This window comes from Acyrthosiphon pisum, chromosome A2 (assembly GCF_005508785.2).
Source record: "Acyrthosiphon pisum isolate AL4f chromosome A2, pea_aphid_22Mar2018_4r6ur, whole genome shotgun sequence".
Classification (NCBI taxonomy): Eukaryota; Metazoa; Arthropoda; class Insecta; order Hemiptera; family Aphididae; genus Acyrthosiphon; species Acyrthosiphon pisum.
The window spans coordinates 3,757,985-3,781,413 of record NC_042495.1 but is presented as its reverse complement, the minus strand read 5'-3'; the positions used below and the strand labels follow the sequence as shown (position 1 = coordinate 3,781,413).

Genomic DNA, 23,429 nt, shown 5'->3' with positions numbered 1-23,429 from the left:
CCGGCGATGACTGTCTGCCAATCTCAGAACGCATAGCCATCGCACGGGGGATCAGGAATTGTTCGGTGGCTCACTCAGCGTGCGTGAAAGCGGTTCACTGTTAGATGGAACAGAATATACCTTAATAAATGGGTCTTTTTTTAATTGCAGTAATATTAAGTTTTATTGTTATATCAATATTGTAGATGGGCAATTCGCATTTTTGGATAATCATTTTTTATTAAATAAAAATAATAATTCGTTTTAATAGGTACTTGTAATAATATTTGAGTAAAAGACCTTACGATCAAACAATACGATGGCCATTCAGAATACTGGAGCGATACCTAGTTCCAATGAGTAAAATTCAACTCCCCAATTATTGATATCATCCGTACGTGTCAAGTTTGACCCGATGTTAACGGTATTCCCGATTTCTCTGAAAAACCTAACGATTTCATTTATATAATATATTTTTGAAAATATCATTTTCAAAGTTATAAGTTAAAACGTCTTAAAAACATTCAAAATCCAGAATCTGATAACTGACAACAAATTAATAATTGATAGCGAAGTCGTCATCACATTGGAATTAGAGCCAATCGTTGAACAGCATTTTCATTGGGTTCTCTATCAATGTATACATGTATGTTTATAATATGCAACTGGTTGGCGGTTATCGGTCCATGCCGGCGTCTTCAACGAATGCGTAATCTTTTCGTTACAATTTTTCTATGACGGTGTCCAAACAGAAAATATATTATATTTAAAATAAATATATTTGCCGTATATCTTAATTTTTGATAAGTTCTTACGACTTACAAGATGCCGCCAAATAAGGAGCAACCGGAATATATCGTATTTTACGATGAAGATAACGCGATGGCATATGACAGAGATCCGGTAAAATGGAAAAAGATTCGAAAACTGGAAGATCTGTACAACGATGACTAGATATCCGCAGAAGAATTTCACCGACGACATAGTGAAATAACTAAAAAAAAACCATAACCTATGCTATTGCAGGTATTGTATTGATTGTATTATTCGAAAACATCGTACTTTTTGTGTAAAAAAATAAAATTCCTATTTTTTTTTTTATAATAATTTGAAATTTCTGTTCAATTAACTATTATAATATACTAGCTTAATTACCTGGCATAGCCACGAAAAAATTGTCTGATTGTTCAACTCCTTTTGGGTGTAACATACTGTGGAAGCAATGTCTTTTTAAGTGTAAATAATATTATATTTTAATGTATAGCCATCTTGACCGGCGTTTCCGTGAGATTCACAGCAGTATATTATCAGGTAGGCAATGTGCCTGAGGTAGATCGCGGACCCCGTGTGGTTTGTACGTGACTGTATAATTTAACTCTGAAGTATCAAAGTTATACCAACGACTAGTTTTTACTTAGGTAATTAAACCTACGGCAGATTAATACAATCAATTCATGCAAAATCCTAATCTAAAATCTGATGAATAAAAAAAAAACCAAACATTCCTATGTACAGATAAATAAGAAAAAAACTGCAGGAAATTGGTCCACCAAAACCGTAGTTCGAACTTTAGACATTCTGTAATAAAATACATAGAAATGTCACTGCGCCAACAGGCGATACGCGTTAATAATTATTATTATTATTAAAACCAATAGCAACTATTTACAAACAAACATTTCCATCGTAATTCGTAAATCTCAAAATCTCTGTTTGGCCACCTTCCCGGAGGCCTAATCTATCCATGTACCAAATTTCATAGCAATCGGATAAATGGTTTAGGAATTCATAAAGTACACACACACACAAACATTTATTTTTATGTATAATATATAGATATTGAATAAAAGCAATATCATAATAATATTATGTAAAATACAAATTGTGATACAATGTTTGAAAATTGAACTATTGAACATTTGAACCTTGGATCATATTATAGTATCTATTATAATCAATGATTTATGATTATACCTAAATATACCTAAATCTGACAATCTGAAGACTTGAACAGCGATATATCTAATGTCTATTGTAATATCTATTGTAAATATTGACTTGAAACCACTGAACTAAATACAAATTAGTGCTTAAAACCCTGACGAATCTACAACTCTGAACTCAATTCATAATAAGTAATAGATGGTAATAGTTATTGTTGTACCTTGTAGTTAGGTTTTTTTAGAACCATTTCTAAAATATTTGAAGTTTGACATACATCAAATATTTGACAAATTATTTGATCGTGTGAACGGGGCTGTACTCTGTATCAAATTACAAGTTCAAATCTTCCAACAAAACAAAATTTGATAAGCTTATCAGTTATCACTATCCACTATCAGTTAAATAAAATTAAAAGCACTCAGTTTCAACAAGTTCGATTCTTATTTCGTTTAGTTTTCGGATATAGACATATTATAGTATATTAGATTGTTATTATTGTTAATATTGAAGAAAAAATAATAGTTACCATATTTTTAATCGATTTTTTGTTTGTTTTAACTTATATTATATGTTCATTGTTTTAAACTTCGTTTTGTATGTATGTCACAGTAACTCGCATACTCAAACAGATAACCTCATGTAAAACTAATTAATTTCAATTTTTATGTTTCAGATAATTTGTGCAATCCGTTAGATTCTGTTAATCTTCCAAAACACATTTTCAATAGTATGTATCGACTTTTTGACTTTCGAACTTAATATTTGTGTTTTAAGTTGTTTTATAATTGGTATTTAATTATTGCAGTATGTACTTATCTTGCTGTCCTTGATTAATTTTCTTAGTGCATGTGTGTGTGCTATATGCATTATGCTTGTGTTATAGTCATTTTATTTGCACGCTGGAGGGGATTTTTACTGACCCTCAAAAATATCCAATGAGCTAGAATGTTTTGATTACAATACATTCTATTCTAGTCAATGATTCACCTTTGGATATCCAATATGTGAGTACTCATTAGTAAATTGTTTGCTTAATTTTGTGTATTAAAATAAAAAACGGCATTACTTCTTAATTTGGCCATCTGTTTGTTACATTTAAGTTATACATTTTTACTTTTATAATACTAAATTAACATACACCATAGAGAATACCTAGAGAATGTGCATTTGTAGGAAAAATGAATTATTTTTAGTTGAATTACATCTTACAAACAGCTTTCTTAATTCAAAGTTTGAATTAGGTACAAATGAAATCAATTTTGAAACTCATATCTTGCATTTTTTTTACATTTTTGAAATTTTTGGGACTGGTTGACATTTTTAATAATATCTGTCAGTTAAAACTTTTCCCCCCTTTTTATATATTTTTTTCATTTTAATCTTATGAATATTGTATGCACATCATATTTAATTAATAATATGTTACACTTGAGATTTTTATGTTTTTAAATGATGATTCTTATTTAAATTTAACAGTGCATCAAAATAGAATTTTGTTGAAATATTAATGAATTTTTAAAGTTTTTTAATACATTAAATTCACAGCTTTAATCATTGCTTTATAATCATAGCAAATATAAATAGCCATTGATCAATTTAGTGTGCTTATTATGAATAATAATATTACATTATTACCTATTTATTTACATATTCATAAAATTACATACCATCCATCAAAATCACATATATGTATAATTTCAAAATTATTGAACTTTTTTAAAAATATTCTATCGCATATTCATATTTATAAAAATATACTAAATTGTTTATTATTAACTTGAGTAGTTCAAAAATGATTGATCATTAATTAGTGTTATTCAATAGATTTTGTAAAATATTAATTTATACACTGTTTATAATCATAACCATAATATGAGAGAAATTTCTATTTATAAGATGTTATTATTATATTATTCATGAACTATTGCACTGGAATGAGGACCACAAAAAGCTATTAAACGTACATTGTCAACATGTTCAGACAAAACCATATAATTGTACGATAATTAATTTTTTTCATCACTTTCAGATTTTAAATAAACAAAGTAAGTATATAAAAGTATGAAATTAATACTTTTAAATCATAACTTAAGTAACACTTAAACTTTCCTAATTATGTAATTTATACATTTCTAAGTGTACCCTTTTTTTGGTATGGCGTCTTTTATCTATTGATATTTTAACCATAAATAACCTACTTTCCCTAATTAATACTTATTACTTGATCCTTAAATGATGTTAACATAAAAAAATCATTATTTGTTAAAATGGTATTTAGATTGTCTAACTAAACTAAGTTGTGTTGTAAATAGATATGAGTACCTATATGAAATACATCTTTTAAATTACATTACTGATTCAAAAATTTAAAAGAATCACTGTGAAATCTTCCTAATATTTAAAAATAGGTATATTTATAATCTTACTATCCCTATAGTGTTTTGCATAAATTATAAGGTTTATGTAGTAAATATAATCTCTAATGATGTCTCATAATTTTCCGATTTCGTTAATTTAACTACTTTATTAATATGCTTTTACGTCATACAAATATATTGCAATCATTTATTATATATATATCAATATACACGCCAAACGGTAGTTACAAAGAGGCTAATACAAGTTGAGTTGGTTAAATTCTTAAATTTGATAGTACAAACGTTATGTACATTTTAAAATAGAAATCAGGGGAGTATATTATGTTTTGAGAATGTGGTGAAAGGGGTGCCTAAAAATGTAAAATACCTAATAGGTCAAAAAGAGCCAACATATTAAGAAAATGCTAATATTAATATAAATATTTGATGACAATTTAAATTTCTTATAATTATTACATTATTAATTCAATATAGAAAAAAATAATTTATTTTGCAAAAATTTGTTTTTTGTTATTTTTACCGATTATTTACAAAAGTATTGGGCATTTATACTTTTACCTTAAATCACCCTTAATATTTTGAAGATTGAAATATATGTTCTTTTCTAAACAGAATTATTGTTGTTGAACAAAATATAGATTATCAGAATTTAAAATAATATCTAATTCGAAACTTATTTCAAATATATACATTTTTAATTGATTTATATTTCATAATTTTAATTATTGTTATAGATGAGTGACTCTGAGGCTGAGACTGCCTCAATGGAGACTACCAGGATGTACAAAGACGACCTGGAATTATCTCGCATGTCTTTATATCTTAGTTCTCAAGATCTGATAATAAATTCTCCGGAAGCTGCTCGTCACATAAGGGTATTAATATTGTATAAGAAATATTATTTGATTTAATTCCTAAGAGTACCTATGTTTTTCACACTATTTATTTTTTCTGACTGACCTACATATTAAAATCAATTTTACATCCAACAGAACAAATTTTTTGTTGTTAGTTTTAATTTTAAAGTAAATTGACCAAACTTACACCAACCTAAACTTTTCATCAAACTTGTTAAAATCATTATATTATGTACTTGTACGTTGGCTTTTTTACAATATTCCAAATTGTATGCGAGTTATGAGTGTATAAATTATTACAATTTCAAAATTCTTATGTATCGCAGACAAATTTAAATATTGTAAAAAAATAAGCCAACCTTGAACATACAAATACAAATAATGTTCTTTAATTTAAGTTTTATAATAGATCAATTCATTCTAATATTTAAGCTAACAACACAAAATTGGTTCTGCTGTACACAAATGTACTATGTTGTGTGTGAATCAGAGAGAAAGAACAAACAATGCACTGAATCCTCTTAATTTAATAGATTATATTGAATATATCTTAATAGATTTTTAATGTTTAGCCGGAAAGCATAACATTTGATTCGACGCCAGGTGATATATCTGTGGATTTTGTGCTTGTTTCATCATCCAAAGCCAAAGCACCAGTGGACATAGATGGTTGGAACCGTAGATCTGCTTTTGAGGAAAGAATTAAAGAACAAGGATTACTACTTGAAGAAGATGTTGTTGGTGGGTTGACATTTGTCAAAGTGCATGCACCTATACCAGTGTTACGTAGATATTGTGAAATATTAAAACTGCGAATGCCCATGAAAGAGGTAAATTTTGTCTTTTAGTATTTTTGAAAAATAACTAAAGTTTGCAAATAATATATATTTTATAAAAAAAAATAGATTACGCTTGAAACAATGAAGAATTGTGTAGAACTAATCTTTGCTAAATGTGTAATCGTGAAATTTTAAGTAAAATAAATATATTAAATAAACTTTGTGTTGCATTATGAACTGTAGTCATTTTAAATTTGAGTTGTAGAATTTTATATTTTAGTATCCAATGACTGAACATATTCCCGAAAAAGGTTTTGATCTAATAGAGAAGATAAAAAAAGTTGTTGGTCGCATTATACGAGTTTTTATCACTATTGATCCTGGACCATTTGTACCAGCTAAGTACATTCTGACAGCAGAATATTCACGAGAAAAAAGTTATTTGTTAGTCTTTAGATATCATTATTGCAACCACATTTATATTTTATAACATGTATACTTTCTATTTTCTATATTAGATTTAATGAAGATGATCCAGAATTCTTTTCTGCTGAAGTTCGGACATTAGTTATAGATTTCATTTTAAACAGAGTTAGCTGGGGAAAGGATCAATCAGATGTCAATTGTGTCGGAATTCAGTGTCTTTTAGATGGAGGTGTTTATAGAGCTGCTTATCCTTTACATGATGTAAGTATAATATTATAGAAACTCAATTTAAAGTTTAAATGTTTTATCATAATTTATTTGGGTAAATTAACAAAACACCTTGGCCATTTTTTATTAAGTAGAACATTATTATAACTTTTTTTCTTTATTTAGTTCATGAAATTAAAAAAAAAAAAAAAGGTCGGTAAGTGGATGTCGCTCTGCTGTACAGTAGGTTATAAGTGGGTCACTGTATAATGGATGGTATTAAATTTGAATTCAATGATATAGTATCATTGTATAAGAAAAACAATTCTGAACGGAGACGGTATGTCAGTCTAGGTATAAGACATATTATATACTTATATCTATGGTATTAAAAAAAAAATTGACCTAGGTATCATAGGTACCTATAATAAATTCCAAATTAATCATATCACAATATCCATTAGGTACTTATAATTTGTTATACATCAACAACAAATTGTGATACTATCATAGATATATAATAGTATACTTTAGAAGTTTCAAGTACCCACAAATAATATTATACAATCGCAACAAAATAACTAAAATAGTTATTCTTGGTTTTTTAATATGTAATTTTGTCCAAATTTGAACTTAAAATTACTATAAAAAGAAACTGTGCTTATGTATTTTTTAGATTATTTGGTAACAGAATATGTACTTTTGTGGTATCTTGTTTTAAATTTTCAATCCTTAGATATAAAAGTTGATCATTTTATATATTTTAACTACAAAATAATTATTCAATTTTAAATTTGATAAATGTTGTCAAAATTTGAACTCCAAATGCTTATAAAAAAAAATTGTGCCTATGTATTTTTAATATTTTTCAACTGCTATTGTAACAATATATCAGGAACCTTGTATTAAATTTTCAAGTATTTTTAGTCAACAAATAAAGTTGTATTGACATTCATTGAAAAAAAAACTAATAAAATTGGAAACTGAAAATGTCCCTAAACAGTTCAAAATAAATCAAAAATTTTATCATGTATAGATAATGGAAATATAAACAACCAGTGAAAATTTCATGAATATACAGTTATTTGTTTTAAAGTTACACCAAAAATCAGTCAATTTTGTTAAAAAATCGATTTTGCATAAAAATTCCTTTTTTCCTTAATTTTTCTTTGGTTTTTCTTGGCGCTTTTGAAAATAACTGGGAATTTTAAATTTTGACCTCCCTAATGCACCAACGATATTCACTTTCCCATCGAACAAGATACTGAAGTTGAAAATTGAACCATTATTTCGATTACTTATTGTGTACACACACAAAAAAAAATAAAAAAATAAAAACACATCATTGTAAAATCAATACATTCATCGTTCCACTCAGAATCTAAAATAGTTTTGCTTTAAATGAATTTTAATAATACTACACTAAGATTTGCTATATTGTTTTCTCCAACAAGACGTGTAAAAACCGTTTATTACTATCTAGGTATGTATTTAAATTGAAATAAGAGAACTTGAGTTAATCATTTGTCTGGACTATTAAAACATTATTCCTTTTTATCTTGATAACTTTGTTACTTTTTATTACAGTTTTTCTCAATTTAGTAAATATGGGGCGCATCATTTTCTTTGTATGTAAATTGTTTATGAATTATGATTATTCAGTTGTAAAAATATTTAATTATTTTTATATTTAGGAAGAAAGAAATGTTTTTGTTAAATTTTAATGAGCCTGCCTACATATGCGGGATACATAAATTATGTTCTACTCTTTATAAATGTATATTACTTGCATAGTATAGCACCCACATGCAATATCATTAAAACCATACTTTTCTCTAAACACAAAATGATTGTTTAGGTGTGGCAGAGGTTGGGAGAGTTAGTAAATAATCATCTACAGTGTAGTTGAATTCCCAACAAAGTTTATATTAAAACTGTTTTTAGAAAAAAAAAATTTTTACTAATTTATGATATTACAGGCTAGGTATGTAGTATATATTATTGTCTGAGTAGTAATGGCTAAACATCATATATTATTCCATTGTCTTTAGCCTTTAGATAATAAAAGTTAGATAATAAAACGTATTTATTATTAATACTTGTTGATAGGTACAATTATTCCATTTAATATTCTTTGACCTACATTTTATATAAAATTTGATGCAACAGTGCTACACTGTTGATAAATGTATATAATGTATAATAATGAGCATGTAATGCTCGAATTGGGCGGGGGGGGGGTGCGCAGGGGGACGGAGCTCACTTACTATTTTTATTTTTTTTTTTTGCGTACCCCTACTATTTTTTGTATGGTTTGTGTTGAATAATTGCGCCCTCGGAACACAGTTTTTAAATTGTTAGATTGAGCTCCTCTACTTATTTTTTACCAATTCGAGCACTGTATATATGAAGTATAATACCTTGATTTTAGATTCTGAGTGGAACGATGAATGTATTGATTTTACAATGATGTGTGTTTTTTTATTTTTTTTTTAATGTTTGTGTCTGTCATCACCTTTTAGGACAGTAAAAGTGCTTGGATTTTCTTCAACAGTACCTCTTCTGATAGGAAAGTGAATCTAGTTGGTACTTTGGGGGGTCAAAACTAAAATTTTTCCAATAGTTTTCAAAAGCACCGTGAAAAACAAAAGAAAAATTAAGAAAAACGGGAATTTTTACGCAAAATCTGTTTTCCAAAAAATTGATTTTGGTCTTTGGTGTAACTTTAAATCGAATGACTGTAGATACATGAAATTTTCACTGGTTGTTAATATTTCCATTTTCTATGCATGATAAATTTTCAAAATATTTTGATTTGTTTTGAGCTGTTTACAGACAATTTCAGTTTCCAATTTAATTAGTTTTTTTTTCTATGAAAGTCAATAAAACTTTATTTGTTGAGTAAAAATACTTGAAAATTTAATACAAGGCTCCTACTATATTGTTACAATGACACTTGAAAAATATTAAAAATCCTTAGTCACAGTTTTTTTTTATTAGCATTTTAAGTTCAAAAATTGACTAAATATGTAAAAATCACGAAAATTACCTAATTATTTTGAGTTTATATTTCGTTAAAAATTTTTTTTTTTTAGAACTAAGATTTTAAAATGTAATACAAGATTCCTTATAGGATAATCTACCTTTATAAAAAAAAAAAAATGTCTATAAGAAACTCAAATTAAATTTTTATGAGCGTTTGAAATTCATATTTTTACAACATTTGATATTCACTTGATTTCTTACGTAACAATTTTCTTCTTTTGTTGTAATTAAAAAACGAATGACTGTAGAAACTTGAAAATTTCACTGAATGTTTATATTAGCATTTTATATATACGATAAAATTTGTAAATAATTTGACTCTTTTTGAGCTGTTTACGGACATTGTCAGTTTTCAATTTTTTTAGTTTTATTTTCTATAAATATCAATAAAATTGTATTTGTTTGGTAAAAAACGTTAAAATTTAATGCAAGGTTTCTGATATATTGTTACAATAGCAGTTGATATATATTCAAAATACATATGCACAATTTTTTTTATAAGCATTTAATGATCGAATTTTGACAAAATTTATCAAATTTAAAATTTAATAATTATTTCGTAGTTAAAAATTTATAAAATGTTTAATTTTTATATCTAAGGATTGAAAATTTAAAACAAGATTCTACGTAAGTAATTAATTCTGTTACCAAAAAATCTAAAAAATACATTTACACAGTTTATTTTTATAGTCATTTTAAGTACAAATTTGGAAGAAATTACATATTAAAAACCCAGGATTACTATTTTAGTTATTTTGTTGTGATTGTAATGATTGTATAAGGAATATTATTTGTGGGTACTTGAAACTTCTAAAGTATACTATTATATATCTATGATAGTACCACGGTTTGTTGTTGATGTATAACACGTTACCTGATGGATATTGTGATATGATTAATTTGGAATTTATTATTAATACCTATTATAGGTCAATTTTTTTTAATATCATAGATAAGTATACTTATCTATAATAGGTATGTCTAATACCTAGACTGACAAACCGTCTCCGCTCAGAATCGTTTTTCTTATACAGTGATGTTATATCATTGAATTCAAATTTAATACTATCCATTATACAGTGACCCACTTGTAACAGCAGAGCGACATCCACCTACCCACCTTTTTAAAGTTGAACCAAACTTTTTATTTTGCTAAACTTTATCTAGATTCGTGTCTCATAATTTATTAGTATTATATTTTAATACATTTATTTTAAATAAGTATTTATGATGAAAAATAATAAGTACTTTGTTGTATAGTATATTATTCTTTTATCATTTATAATAAAACATATTTTACTTTTACAAAAAAAATTACTTAGATTTGATATAATAAATCATAATAATATTCTATTATAATCTATATAATCTATTGGAATATTTGACACCTTTATATCAAAAATGTCATCATATTTATATTCACGCAAAATTTAATATTTAAATATCTCAAATGAAATTATTTTCTTCTTAAAGGTTTCTGTAATGTTTTCTTTAGGTTTTCAGCCTGTTAGGATAAAATTTATGTTTTAAGTTGTTGCAATATTTCAATAAACATAATACATTTTTAAATATTGTAATCCAAGCTAATGACTAAATCTTAGATATTCTAATCACAGATAAGACATTTATTATGGCTATTATTTTTACCAAGGATCAAAACAAAATGGTCTTAGAATACCTAATTGAAACTATTTAATTATTTATTCACTTGTATAAGCACAACATTGTACAACATATTAAATTGTATTCTGTGAATTAGGATATATTAAAAATCAAGTAAGGAATGAAATAGGAAGCAAAAAAAGATAACTTACATGTTAAAATAAATATGTAATATCAATGACATGAAACATCTGATGTAGTGGATAGTTGTGTCCATAAGAAGTCGGGTGAATTAGTATGGAAAATAATAGGGACTTTGGGTAGTATTAAAATTAACTCTAAAACTTATATTTAAAAGAAGTTCAAAAGCATCTATATTGTTGGGAAGAAGAGAGCTAAGAACTCTAGGTCACTAGCTTTAGGTATGGCAGAGGTCGGGAGAGTTAGTAGATACTCAACTACAGTGTAGTTGAATTCCAACAAAGTTTATATTAAAACTGCTTTCAGAAAAAGAAATGTTATGAATTTCTGATATTACAGGTTAGGTATATAGTATATATTATTGTCGGAGTAGTAATGTATCCAACGTGAAGGGTTTTAACATGTAGGAAATCTCAATATAAGTATAGTATTGTGAAAGAATTGGAGTTCTTACTTTAAATGCAACGTAGGCCAAGAATAAGTGAACATTAATTTAGAGTATTAGAGAAAATAGGAGAGCGAGATCTGTACTTGAAATTTATCAAGATTGAGAAATTAGTCTAGATATAACAGTACTAAAAATATTGAGTTGATCCTGCAAAATTTGATATCATTTGTAGACTTGATTTTATGCAATATTTGTATATTATTGGTATTATTATTATTATTATTATTATTATTATTATTATTATTATTGTTTATTAAACGCCGAAACGGCAATTTTACATAGTATTACAAATATGGTATAAGTACAGTAAGGTAGAATACACAAATAATTAATTAGATACATAAATAATTTAGATAAAAGTATAAATATTTCAGAGTATACGTGTTATAATATAGATAAATAGTATAATTATAAAGGTAGAAAATATAATTAGTGGCCTAAGGTATATAGTAAAGGTGATAAATATAACCCTGTGATACATTTTATGTAGGTTTTTATTGACATTTTTTAATATTTATTATATTCTTATTAAGTGAAAGATAAATAAATATAATTTCATTTTTAGGGAGAGCATACTACTGAAAATTCATTACGCCATCAGCTGTATGTCGAATGGGCTATGATGAGTAAATGGATTCGTAAACAGCCAATTGATCAGATTAAAGAGTATCTAGGTGTGAAATACGCATTTTACTTCACATGGTTAGGATTCTACACACATCTGTTGATTCCAGCTGCTATTTTGGGTTTAATTGTATTTTTTTATGGTATCTTCACCTTTCCTAATAACAGATTTAGGTAATTTTTTATATAGTTTATCATAGTAGTATATTGAACTTGATTTACTAAATATAAAATTCAATTTTTGGTTTAGTTCTGATATTTGTAATGACAAAGACACAATAATGTGCCCATTGTGTGACCGTACATGTGATTATTGGGAACTTTCAAACACTTGTTTTTACGCAAGATTAACATATTTATTTGATAATGATCTGACTGTGATATTTGCCTTCCTGATGTCTATTTGGGGTTAGTTAATATATATTTTTTCAATAGTGTAAATGTTACTAACTAAAATATATTCCATTTTTAAGCTACTCTATTTCTTGAATTGTGGAAACGATATTCAGCTACCATTACACATCGTTGGGGATTGACAGGATTCACTTTTGAAGCTGAACATCCAAGGCCACAATACTTGGCACGTTTAGCTGGATCTAATCATACCAAAGTGAACATAGTCACAGGGAATATCGAACCAACCGTTCCTCTTTGGAAGAAAATTCCTGCAACATTATTTAGCATTTCCGTTCTTTTACTATTAGTAAGCTTCATTAAGAATTTTGTATGATTGTATTAATTTAATCAACCTTTAAATCCTTTTTGTTTTTTAGATTATGGTTGCCATTGCTGCCGTGTTTGGAGTTGTGCTGTATCGCATGTCTGTTTTAGCATCACTTAGTCTTACAAATCAATCAGATTGGATGAGTACATATAGTAATATATTTATTCCAACTACAGCAGCTATCATCAATTTGGTTTGCATTCAATTATTAAATTTTGTAAGTATTTATATTTTTTAATTTATATAATAACTTGCTAGAAGCAACGGAAGTAGTATTATTCATAAAATAAAAATGTAAAGATAAATATTTCAATACTCATTTTAGATTCTAAGCAGACCAATGAATGTATTAGTTTTATAATGATGAATTTTTAATTATTTTTCTGTTATCATATTTTTGGAGTTATACTAATGCCATGATATTCTTCAATTTTAAATATTAGTTTAACTGTATTAATAATAGAAAAATCAATTTCTAATAACAATAAAAATATATAGTAAAATATCCTATGAAATAAAAGTTGTCTCATCTTAGAATATTTTTTTTGTAGTGTACAATGATTTATAATTTAATTTAAATTTAAATTTAACACATCCATTACAACGACTTACTTAATTACCTAATTTACTATAAAGCATAGCAAGCTCTCATTTTGTTGCTACGGTTATTATATTTATTGAAATAAAAAGGTTAATACTTTTTCATTTAATAGAAAAATGTAATAAGCTCTTTTGACACATTGATTGTCATGTAAACGCCTGCAGTCATTTGGAATTCTCAAACTTTATACATTTGTGACCCTCTGGTGCCCATAATTGATCATTACTATCTTACTAAATCATGACCACCGGCGACCATAAATAAATATGGTTTTATATTATTAACTTTTCTATGGCGCTACAATAGTGCACTATAAAAAGTGCAGTGGCACAGCGAGACTTATTACTTATTGTTTTTGGTGTAATAAACATATAATTTAATTTTTTTCATATTTTTAAATGTTTTTTCCAATACAATAATATATACAAATTTGGAATAACACTGGAAAATATGTTTGGCGTACCAATAATACATATTGTGCCAGCCGGTGGTTCTTAGCAGTCAACGTGTTAAGTGGAACTACTTTAAATTAATGCCAAAATCAAACTATTATTTACAAATAATGATATTAATATCTGAAATCTATGAACAATTTAGATACAGCGTTTGATAAATATTTGTTTTGGTTTAACTATTGATTACATTAAAAAACTTGGCCTAATTTTAATTATTTTTATATTCTACTGATTAAATTTTTAATATAATATAATAATGTTTAGGTTTATGATAAAGTTGCTATTTATCTGACTGAAATGGAACTACTCCGCACACAAACCGAATTTGACGAATCGTTGACAATAAAAATTTACCTCTTCCAATTTGTAAATTATTATACATCAATAATTTATATAGCTTTTTTGAAAGGAAAAAATGTTGGTTATCCTGCTAAATATTTGCGTATATTCAATCTTCGTCAAGAAGAAGTAAGATGCACATAATCATTTAATTATATTCAATCAATAGTATTCAATGAGCATTATGATTTTAGTGTAGTCCAGGTGGATGTCTCATGGAATTAAGCATCCAATTGTTCATTATAATGGTTGGGCAACAAGCATTAAATACTGTTGTTGAAATGATAATTCCGTATGTAAAATTGTATTGGTTTTTAGTAAAAGTCAAAAACTAAAACTGTTTATATTATAGTGTGGGTTTAAATTGGTTCAATTCATTGACTGAGAACACAGGCCGCTTAGATAATTTGAAATCATCTTCCGAAGAAGAAGATTTGGCTACAGCTGTTAAGAAACCTTGGATTGAAGATTACAAACTTTTGGATTGGGGACCTAGAGGACTCTTCCCAGAATATTTAGAAATGGGTAATATTTTGAAAGGTATTTAATTTATATTTTAAAATTAATTGATTTTTTTACATTTTTAGTTATGCAATATGGTTTTGTAACATTATTTGTTACTGCATTTCCACTGGGTCCATTCTTTGCATTGTTAAACAATGTATTTGAAATGAGATTAGATGCAAAAAAGTTTATGAAGTATTTCCGTCGACCAATTCCTCATAGAGTGCCTAATATTGGTGTGTGGTATCGGGTATTGGATATTTTGGGAAAGTTAGCAGTTATCACAAATGTTTGTATTATATCATATCAAATTAATTTTGTTTATTAAATGTAAATTATGATTTATAGGCTTTCATAATAGCGTTTTCTTCCAATTACATACCTCGTATGGTGTACATAAGTTTGGTGAGTGAAGACAACACAGACAAGGGTTTCTTGAACAATACTTTAGCTTACTTTGATACCAAAGACTTTGAAAGTGGTATCGCTCCGTTGTCATCCTCATATACTAATGTTACTTATTGCCGGTAAATATATTGGTTATTTTTTTTCTAATAACTTTTTCAGTATGCAACATAACATCTATATTGTTTTTGTAGCTATAAAGACTATAGAAATCCACCATGGTCGCCACAAAAGTATGAAAGACCCACATTTTATTATGAAGTGCTCGTTGCACGCCTAACATTCATTGTTATTTTTCAAGTAATAAAAATGTATTAATATAATTTTTTTGTGTGCTAATCCATTAGTTTTACAGAATATTGTATCATTAGTGAAAGTAGCCGTGCAATGGTTGATACCAGATGTTCCAAATGCCCTCAGCGACAGGATTAAACGAGAGTCTTACCTTACAACTCAAATGATCATTAAAAATGAAGCGAAAAAAGCAGCAGGCATAAAAGAAAAAGTTTTGTAACAACGAAGGAATACACAGCACACATCAAATACACTAATAAATTTATATTATCTATTATTTATTAATATAGTTCTAATTTTTTGTTATTTCATACTAGACTGTATGTTACATTATTTATTTTTATAATATTATAATATTTATGATTATTTTTATTTTTAAACAATATAACATTTGAACACTGTTATGTTGGTTGTGTTTTCTTATTCGACTGTGTTTGTGTGTTCTCTTCAAAACTACAACAAAAACCATTAATCTAACTGAAAATATAATTATCTGTCTTCTATTTACCTTTCAGAAGTTGAACACATGGATGGTATGTTGCACGGCGTCAATTCACCACAAAGCTTATAAGACCAATACTTATAAAGGTCTTAAGGACTTATTATTTATTGTTAAAAATTTTGTTTTGTTCAGCCGCACTTTCTGTATATTAATACATTAATTTTATTGATCTAAGTCAGTGAGGCCCAACCTTTTTTATTCCATCTGCTATTAAAGAAAATTTATATATTTATAATAAAAGAAGAAAATTTAAGTACCTTGGAAATATTGGTATTTTTATATATTTTATTTCAACATAATAATATTTGATTTGGTTTGGGCATCGCTGATCTAAGTCATTATCTTGTGTTCATAGTTTTTAATACTAATTATGAAGCATTTTGCTTCTTAATATTTAACACAACACGTCTACTTCAATTTTTTACGCACAAAGCCACAAACATGCTTATGGTTTATGTTTAAATGATTATTTACCTTTTTTAATTTATATTATATTTAATATATAAAAATGTTGCTAATTATAATGACCAAAGATCCTCATTAAAAATAGATAAGTATATTTGTTATTTTTATTATAAATGTTTTTTATGTACCTATATAAGGAATTTCAGGGATATTTTTTTATACTCTTTTAGTGTTATTGATAGTTAAAAACTAAAAATTACCTCAATACAACAAGGATATACATTATTAGAAACAACCATAATTTATTATACGGTAAATAACTATACACAATAACAAATTATTGTTAAAATTATGTGCTTTCCAATTTTTTTATTGATTTTTTTAATTTACATTATTGTAAGTTTTTTATTTAATTATTGACGTATACACAATTTTTAAAAATTCTCTGCTGCTTATATATTATTAAGTTTTAACAATTCTTTTGAAACTATTTTTTATGCTCCTGCACTAGTTATATTTCTCATCGTACTTGTTTATAAAATAAAAATTTAATGCTTAATTATATTAGAAATGTGCCTATTTTTTTTTTTTATGGTTTTTAATAAAATGGTTGAACGCTTATCTATCTAATGTATTTATCCATACACAAATATAATGTTATTATATGTGTAGCCATACATATAACTAATTTAAAAGTCTTCATAAATCATGTCCATTGTTGATAGTTGAAGAATTTTAATAACAGCCACTAAAGCTTTTTGGTCATTGCATACTCTTTTTTCAAACAAGTTTGTGAATGGGAACGAGCTTGACGACCTGTAAGCCAATAAATCACATATTTAATTCAATTTCATAAATAACATAACTATGATCATCAATTATTATCAATTCTTACTATAAGCATAAACTAAATATACAATTGAACATTTAATACATTTTTTACTACAAAATAGTTTGCAAATTGTTTATGAATTTTGTCGAAATGTGATCCGTAAATGCTTATGAAAAATGGTGGCTACGTATATATTATAATTGTGAACAGATATTATAGAAACTATAAAAGGATGCCCGTATTACATTTCCAAACTCTTTCACACGGTAAAGAACTTTTTTATTACCTAAAAATCAAAACTTTGTTAAAAATATGTCAGTACACCATTTTGTCTTCTTTAATTGCACAACAAGCAACACGCAAATGTGTGTACAGTAGATCCAGTTTTGTACCGTTAGTCTTAATATATCAGAGTGATATGACATAATGTTATAATCAAACTTAAAGGCAAGAATATTGTTTAAAGAACTTACGTTGGCAAGCACTTGTTATATTTGTATTTTATTTTTAAAACAAGTCATGGACATTTTAAGATTGTAACATACATATAATTGTTTATATATTAATTTATTTTGACCACGGACACAATTAGATATTATACAATGTGTCCGCGTGAACAGGTGGGTATGTTAGCTAATAGCACAGTAAAATAGATGTGGAATAAAAACCTATCAACAATATTCTCACCTTTCAGTTTCATAATTCGCTCCAATAAGGTATGGCTTCACCTGAGTCGGTAGAATTATCTTCGAGAGAGTCAACGCCTGAAAAATTGTCAATACATTGGCTCCACTACCTAGCTCCTTGTATGTGGCACATCATATATTTTAGTTTTGATAACCATAATAAGTATAATCCATTGTATGAGCTAAAAACGATAGACTATTAAGTAACTTTTGGTTTTGGCAAACATTTAAAATTGGATACTTGAGTGATATACTTGCATAAGTGTGTGTGAATTAGACATTATTGGGTATCTGAGGCTTTTCCGGATGAATTAAAATCATCAACTGTATGGACTCCAGATCCTTTATTCGTCTGTGCATTCTCTTCTAACTCGTCGTTGGAGAAACAAAATTTTCTGAAAATGCAAATTGTAAAAATATATAAATACCTACCTGTTTTATGAATTATGTTAAACGATTTTACCTCTTAGATGAGATTTACTAGTCGCGCTCACAGTAGGACCTACAAATGTTGCCGTGAATCACTAACATTTATTTTACTTCTCTATCCCGGACAAGTGGTTTGGATTATGTTTTGAGACGGCCCTCTGACCATGTTTACTAATTTACTGAGCGTTGTTTGCAACCACTAATTATTGTGAAATTATCACCGCAGATTCTATGCCAGGTAGAAATTGGGATGATCATTTAATTCGAACATTTTTAGCCATTATTCCCTTCTATTTCGTTGATTTTTTGGAAATCTATGTTTGTGAACAAATTAGCAAATTAGACTGACTCCATAATATTATAAACACATATTATAATCAATACAACTAGAAAATAATACTTACAAATGAAGATTGACGTGATGTGGCGAGGCGATACATTGAATGTTTTACTGAAAAGAATACACTTGTCCATGGTGGTTTTGTCATAGACATATTAATAAATATTTATTAATATGTCTATGGGTTTTGTACTAAAATGTATGAATAAAACTCTTTACGACTGTTCTGTAGTCTGTATTTTTGTTCAAATTTCATATAATCGAGATTCGTGAGCGATTCAAATTTAAAGTCGGCATACGAAAAAAATAATAATATTATGTTGTTATTTATTTGATAACAATTATCACTACTATTCAGTGGTACATAGCGATAAGACAGAATGGCGGGCATTACATTTTTGAAATTTCGTGAACGATGCAGCTCCACGATTTAACACGTAAAACGGACATTTTATTGTGTCCGTCTTGTATAGCAAATTTACGATCAGCAGATCACATTTAGCATCGTCAGTTTAAAAATTAGAGTGAATCGACCTATATTGACACTATTGGCAAAATGTACGTTCTGCTTAATACATTTTTATTATTTGTGTCGGTGTACACGATAAGTATTCCAATGAAACCAATGCTCCGCTTTTCATATTTTCCGGTAAGTGAATCTAGTAGGTGCATAGGAGATGTCGAAATGAACAGTACCTAGTTACTCTACAAAAGCGCTGGGAAAAAGAAAAAAAAATTTAAGAAAACGTGAATTTTTAAGTACCCAAGTTCGGTTTTCGTTTTTCGTTTTACCTACTCTAAAATAAACTACTGTGGATATACATGCAATTTTCACTGAGTGTATTCATTAGAATTTAAAACCATAACGTTTTCAAAATATTTAGATTCATGTCGAGGTATTGTGGTATTCATATGCATATGAAATTTTCGATTATTTTAGTTTTTTTCTCAATTCATGTCGATAAAAAAATGTTCGCTTTGTCCAATAACTTGAGAATGTAATACGCGGCCACACCGTTTTAAGTCCATAGACATGAAAAACAAAATTTTTTAATTGTTTTATACGGGCATATGGCTACAGTTATAGTTACATCTCATATTATATTAAGATTTATTTTTCTATTACTTAGTAACAATTTCTTATATTTTAGTAAGTACAAATAACTGCTGCAAGTATAACAATAATTTACAATCCATTACTGCTTTAGTCATATATTTCTAAATTTTAAAATATATAATATGAATACGACAAATATTAAAACCATGATAGTGTAATTTATAATGATTTTAAATAGGTACCTACTATTGTTTTTTATTATAAAATTAAAAAATAAAGTTTTCTTAAATTACTCATTGACAAAATAATTTTATTCACAAACACAACTCCACAGTGTATAACTATAAGTATGTTTTTGCTTGAATAAAGTAACTAATTACTTTCTAATGGGTGGTGGGAGGAAAACGTTGGAAATATAGGTACACAAATTTAAGGAAATAGGTACCTATCAGAATATAACTAATTTAAAAGTCTTCATATCAGTTTCAATTGCCAATAAACTTAATGAATTTAGTTTATCTCCTTCCATACTTGCTCTCAAATAATTTTTTACACGTTTTAACGTAGAAAAAGACCTCTCGGTTGAACAATTAGTTATTGCCATACATATAAGCATACGTAGATCAATATCTATGTTAGGAAAAACTGTATCTAAATTATTACCGCGTAAGTGTATTGATAGTTCGATAACTCCATCAATATTTGTATTAATACTTTGAAGATATGCTCGAAAATGAACACATTCACAAGCGAATGATTTTTCTAAATCATCGCTATAAAATTCTTGAAGCTTATTAGCTTTTTGAGTTATTTCTTCTGGTAAAAGTAGTATTAAATTAGTCAAAAAGTCATATTTGTCAAATGTATTAGTATGGGATCCTCGCTGATTAAATCGACTATTGGTACATTATCTTTTTCAGTAGTATTATTTGAACAACTTTCTGAAGATATGACGTTTTGAATATAAGTGATGTCCGTAGTACTAGTACCCGAGTTTGAACAACTAGCGAGCGTTTTCTGTGTAGATTCATAATTTTCAACTTCATTTAAAAAAGTGGTTGGTTTAAAAATAGAATCTAATTTTGGGATTTTTTGCACTAAGTTATTTAATTGATTTTTTTTTCTTCCGTGATTTTTTTATACTTATAGCCACTTAAACGTGATCGACCGTCACTCATTTTACTATAGTTTTATTAAAAATGTTACAAATAAAAATTTAAAAAATCAAATATTCATACAAATAAGAAAAGTGTGATCTTCGTCTCCACTAAAAAAAAAGTCTCTTATATATTTTAAAAATAATTTAACGAGCCCATGGTTGATGGACCTTTCACTGATAAATTATTTATCTAAAAACTATTTTTGAATAAATCTGGCTTATTAAATCTATCCTAAGTGCACCTACCTATAATTGTATAATTAATTTTAATTAATGCAATCTATATACGACCTGCAGCCACATCTTAATTGGTTGACTGAATATCACTTCACGCGTGAAACTTAGCACGGTAAGTACCTACTGTGTTGGCAGCTATTTTAAGTCGAGGAAAAATAATTAATTAATTTTAAACATTACTTTAATTTAAACACTAAAAAAAGTTAAATTCTTATTGGAAACAATTTATTGTCAAAATATTACAATATAAATAAACTAATTCTATTCAATTAAACAGTGTATAGGCACAATCGTCGTCAATAATAAACAATACTAGCCAACACAGTATAATATCAATGTTATATGCGACATAGTGTTTACTGTTTATACGTCATAATAATAATAATGGTGGACGGAGTGGCCGAGCGGATTAAGGCGTCGGTTGCGACACACGTCGCACACCGTCGCTGGTTCGATGCCGGCCGCGGACCGCATTTTTCTTTGGCCAAGTCATGGTGTCCGGAGAAAAATGCCACCATCCGCCACCCGGGCATGGCAGATACTTACAGGTGACCGCTAAAAAATCTGCCAAATCCAAAAAACACACGTGTTTAAAACTTACAGTACCTACCCTCCCCCACAGTAAAAATCACTCAACGGCCTAAAATTCCGCAGGTTACCTAATTAATAAAAAAAAAAAATAATAAAAATAATAGTAGGTATATAGCGTCATCGAAGGTACTTCAGGTATTACTTGTAGGTATATATTACAATAGTATATTGTGTGGCAAGGGCTGGAAGTGAGCAATTTCAGGTGCGGGCGACGTATATGTAGCGAGTCGCAGTCGTGGGCCGCATTTCACTAAAGACTGAAATTTCCTTCCTGCACGAGCCACACATACTATTTTTTGTCACGCTTCTACGTTCATTGATCATGACAAGTCGGCAAAGGTAATGCATTGTGCACTATTCAGGGATATTCTTTGCAACATAGGCGTGCACACGGGGTATGCAGCGTATGCGCTTGCATACCCTGCGGACAGAGTGACAGACGCTTGTTTTAGGGGGCACATAAATAGTCTGAGACAACACTGGACTCTCAGTTCCTAATTTTGACTGGTGGTAAATAATATGGCGATATGGACTTGTTTTAAATTTACTGTGAGCGGTTCTCAATAATTTGAGGTTTTTTAATAACACCGCGTGACCTTTGTTGTTGGAAAGAAATAGCTATAATAGTTTGAGATACCCATATCTTTATAGGTCTTTATTGATGCCTCATAAACCATTGATATACACGGGCAGCATTGACTCAGCGATAGACTTATTTCTTTTTCTGTTATTTTAAAATATAATATATATAGCCACAGCAGCCAACAAGTAATAAGTACTACTAAAAATTACATGTTTAAATTCTTGGAAAACAATTGAGTTCGCTGAGAAATTGCAAAAAATGTACCCGAATAATTTGAATATTACTTTTTTGTCAGAATGCATACACTTGCTATCTTATTTACTAAACAGTGATATCGATATAAACATAGATAATTTAACTCCAATCACACTGTGCCAGTATTTGATAGAAAAATCTTTACATATTGAAATATTTCCAAATATTGACACAGCATTGAGAATTTTCGTGAGTGTAAGTATACCAGTGTCCAATATTATTCTATACCGAGAGATCGTTTTCATGCCTAAACAACGTAAAATATTATTAAATAATATTTATTTATTTTACGGTCTACCCAAACTGATGACAAATAAATTAGCATCGATTTTATAGATGGAGAATTAAATGTCAAGTTAATTGAATTGCGAAGATTTAGTTGACACATTTGTAAGAACCAAAAGTCGACTTAAGTCGATTGTCTAATAAGTAAATAAGTAATTTATTATGTAAGAAATGTAGATTGTATTTTGTATGCCAACATTTTGTTATTCCTTATTTTTTTTTTCAAACAGTTTTTTCTGTTATATTTTTGTATTTA

At 27.7% G+C, this 23,429-nt stretch overlaps 1 protein-coding gene and 1 long non-coding RNA gene across 3 annotated transcripts; one reads left to right on the top strand and one right to left on the bottom strand.

Annotated features, from left to right (window-relative positions):
- Positions 1-2,344: 2,344 nt before the first annotated feature.
- Positions 2,345-17,290, top strand: LOC100167803 (anoctamin-1). The gene is made up of 19 exons (XM_008182832.3): positions 2,345-2,521; positions 2,597-2,650; positions 2,729-2,927; positions 5,036-5,176; positions 5,731-5,988; positions 6,218-6,381; positions 6,456-6,624; positions 12,432-12,664; positions 12,741-12,898; positions 12,964-13,193; positions 13,264-13,431; positions 14,535-14,738; positions 14,804-14,901; positions 14,962-15,134; positions 15,197-15,402; positions 15,462-15,640; positions 15,713-15,818; positions 15,874-16,009; positions 16,328-17,290. The coding sequence occupies exons 4-19, from the start codon at positions 5,036-5,038 to the stop codon at positions 16,381-16,383; spliced, it is 2,679 nt and encodes an 892-aa protein (XP_008181054.1). The 5' UTR covers positions 2,345-2,521; positions 2,597-2,650; positions 2,729-2,927; the 3' UTR covers positions 16,384-17,290.
- LOC103308790 lies at positions 16,132-20,135 on the bottom strand. Of its 2 annotated transcripts, none has more exons than XR_001679139.2 (6): positions 19,067-20,135; positions 18,701-18,980; positions 18,492-18,632; positions 18,239-18,419; positions 16,321-17,535; positions 16,132-16,265 (listed from the first exon to the last, which is right to left on the bottom strand). It is a non-coding gene; the product is annotated as an uncharacterized LOC103308790 (long non-coding RNA). The 2 variants fall into 2 exon arrangements; XR_510531.3 differs by having other exon boundaries at positions 19,071-20,134.
- Positions 20,136-23,429: the final 3,294 nt, after the last annotated feature.

Coding starts and splice junctions, on each gene's coding strand:
- LOC100167803 (XM_008182832.3), top strand. CDS start 5,036: ATGAGTGACTCTGAGGCTGAGACTGCCTCAATGGAGACTACCAGGATG. Junction 12,665..12,740: donor TTTCCTAATAACAGATTTAG/GTAATTTTTTAT, acceptor TTTTTGGTTTAG/TTCTGATATTTGTAATGACA. Junction 16,010..16,327: donor TGAAGCGAAAAAAGCAGCAG/GCATAAAAGAAA, acceptor TTTACCTTTCAG/AAGTTGAACACATGGATGGT.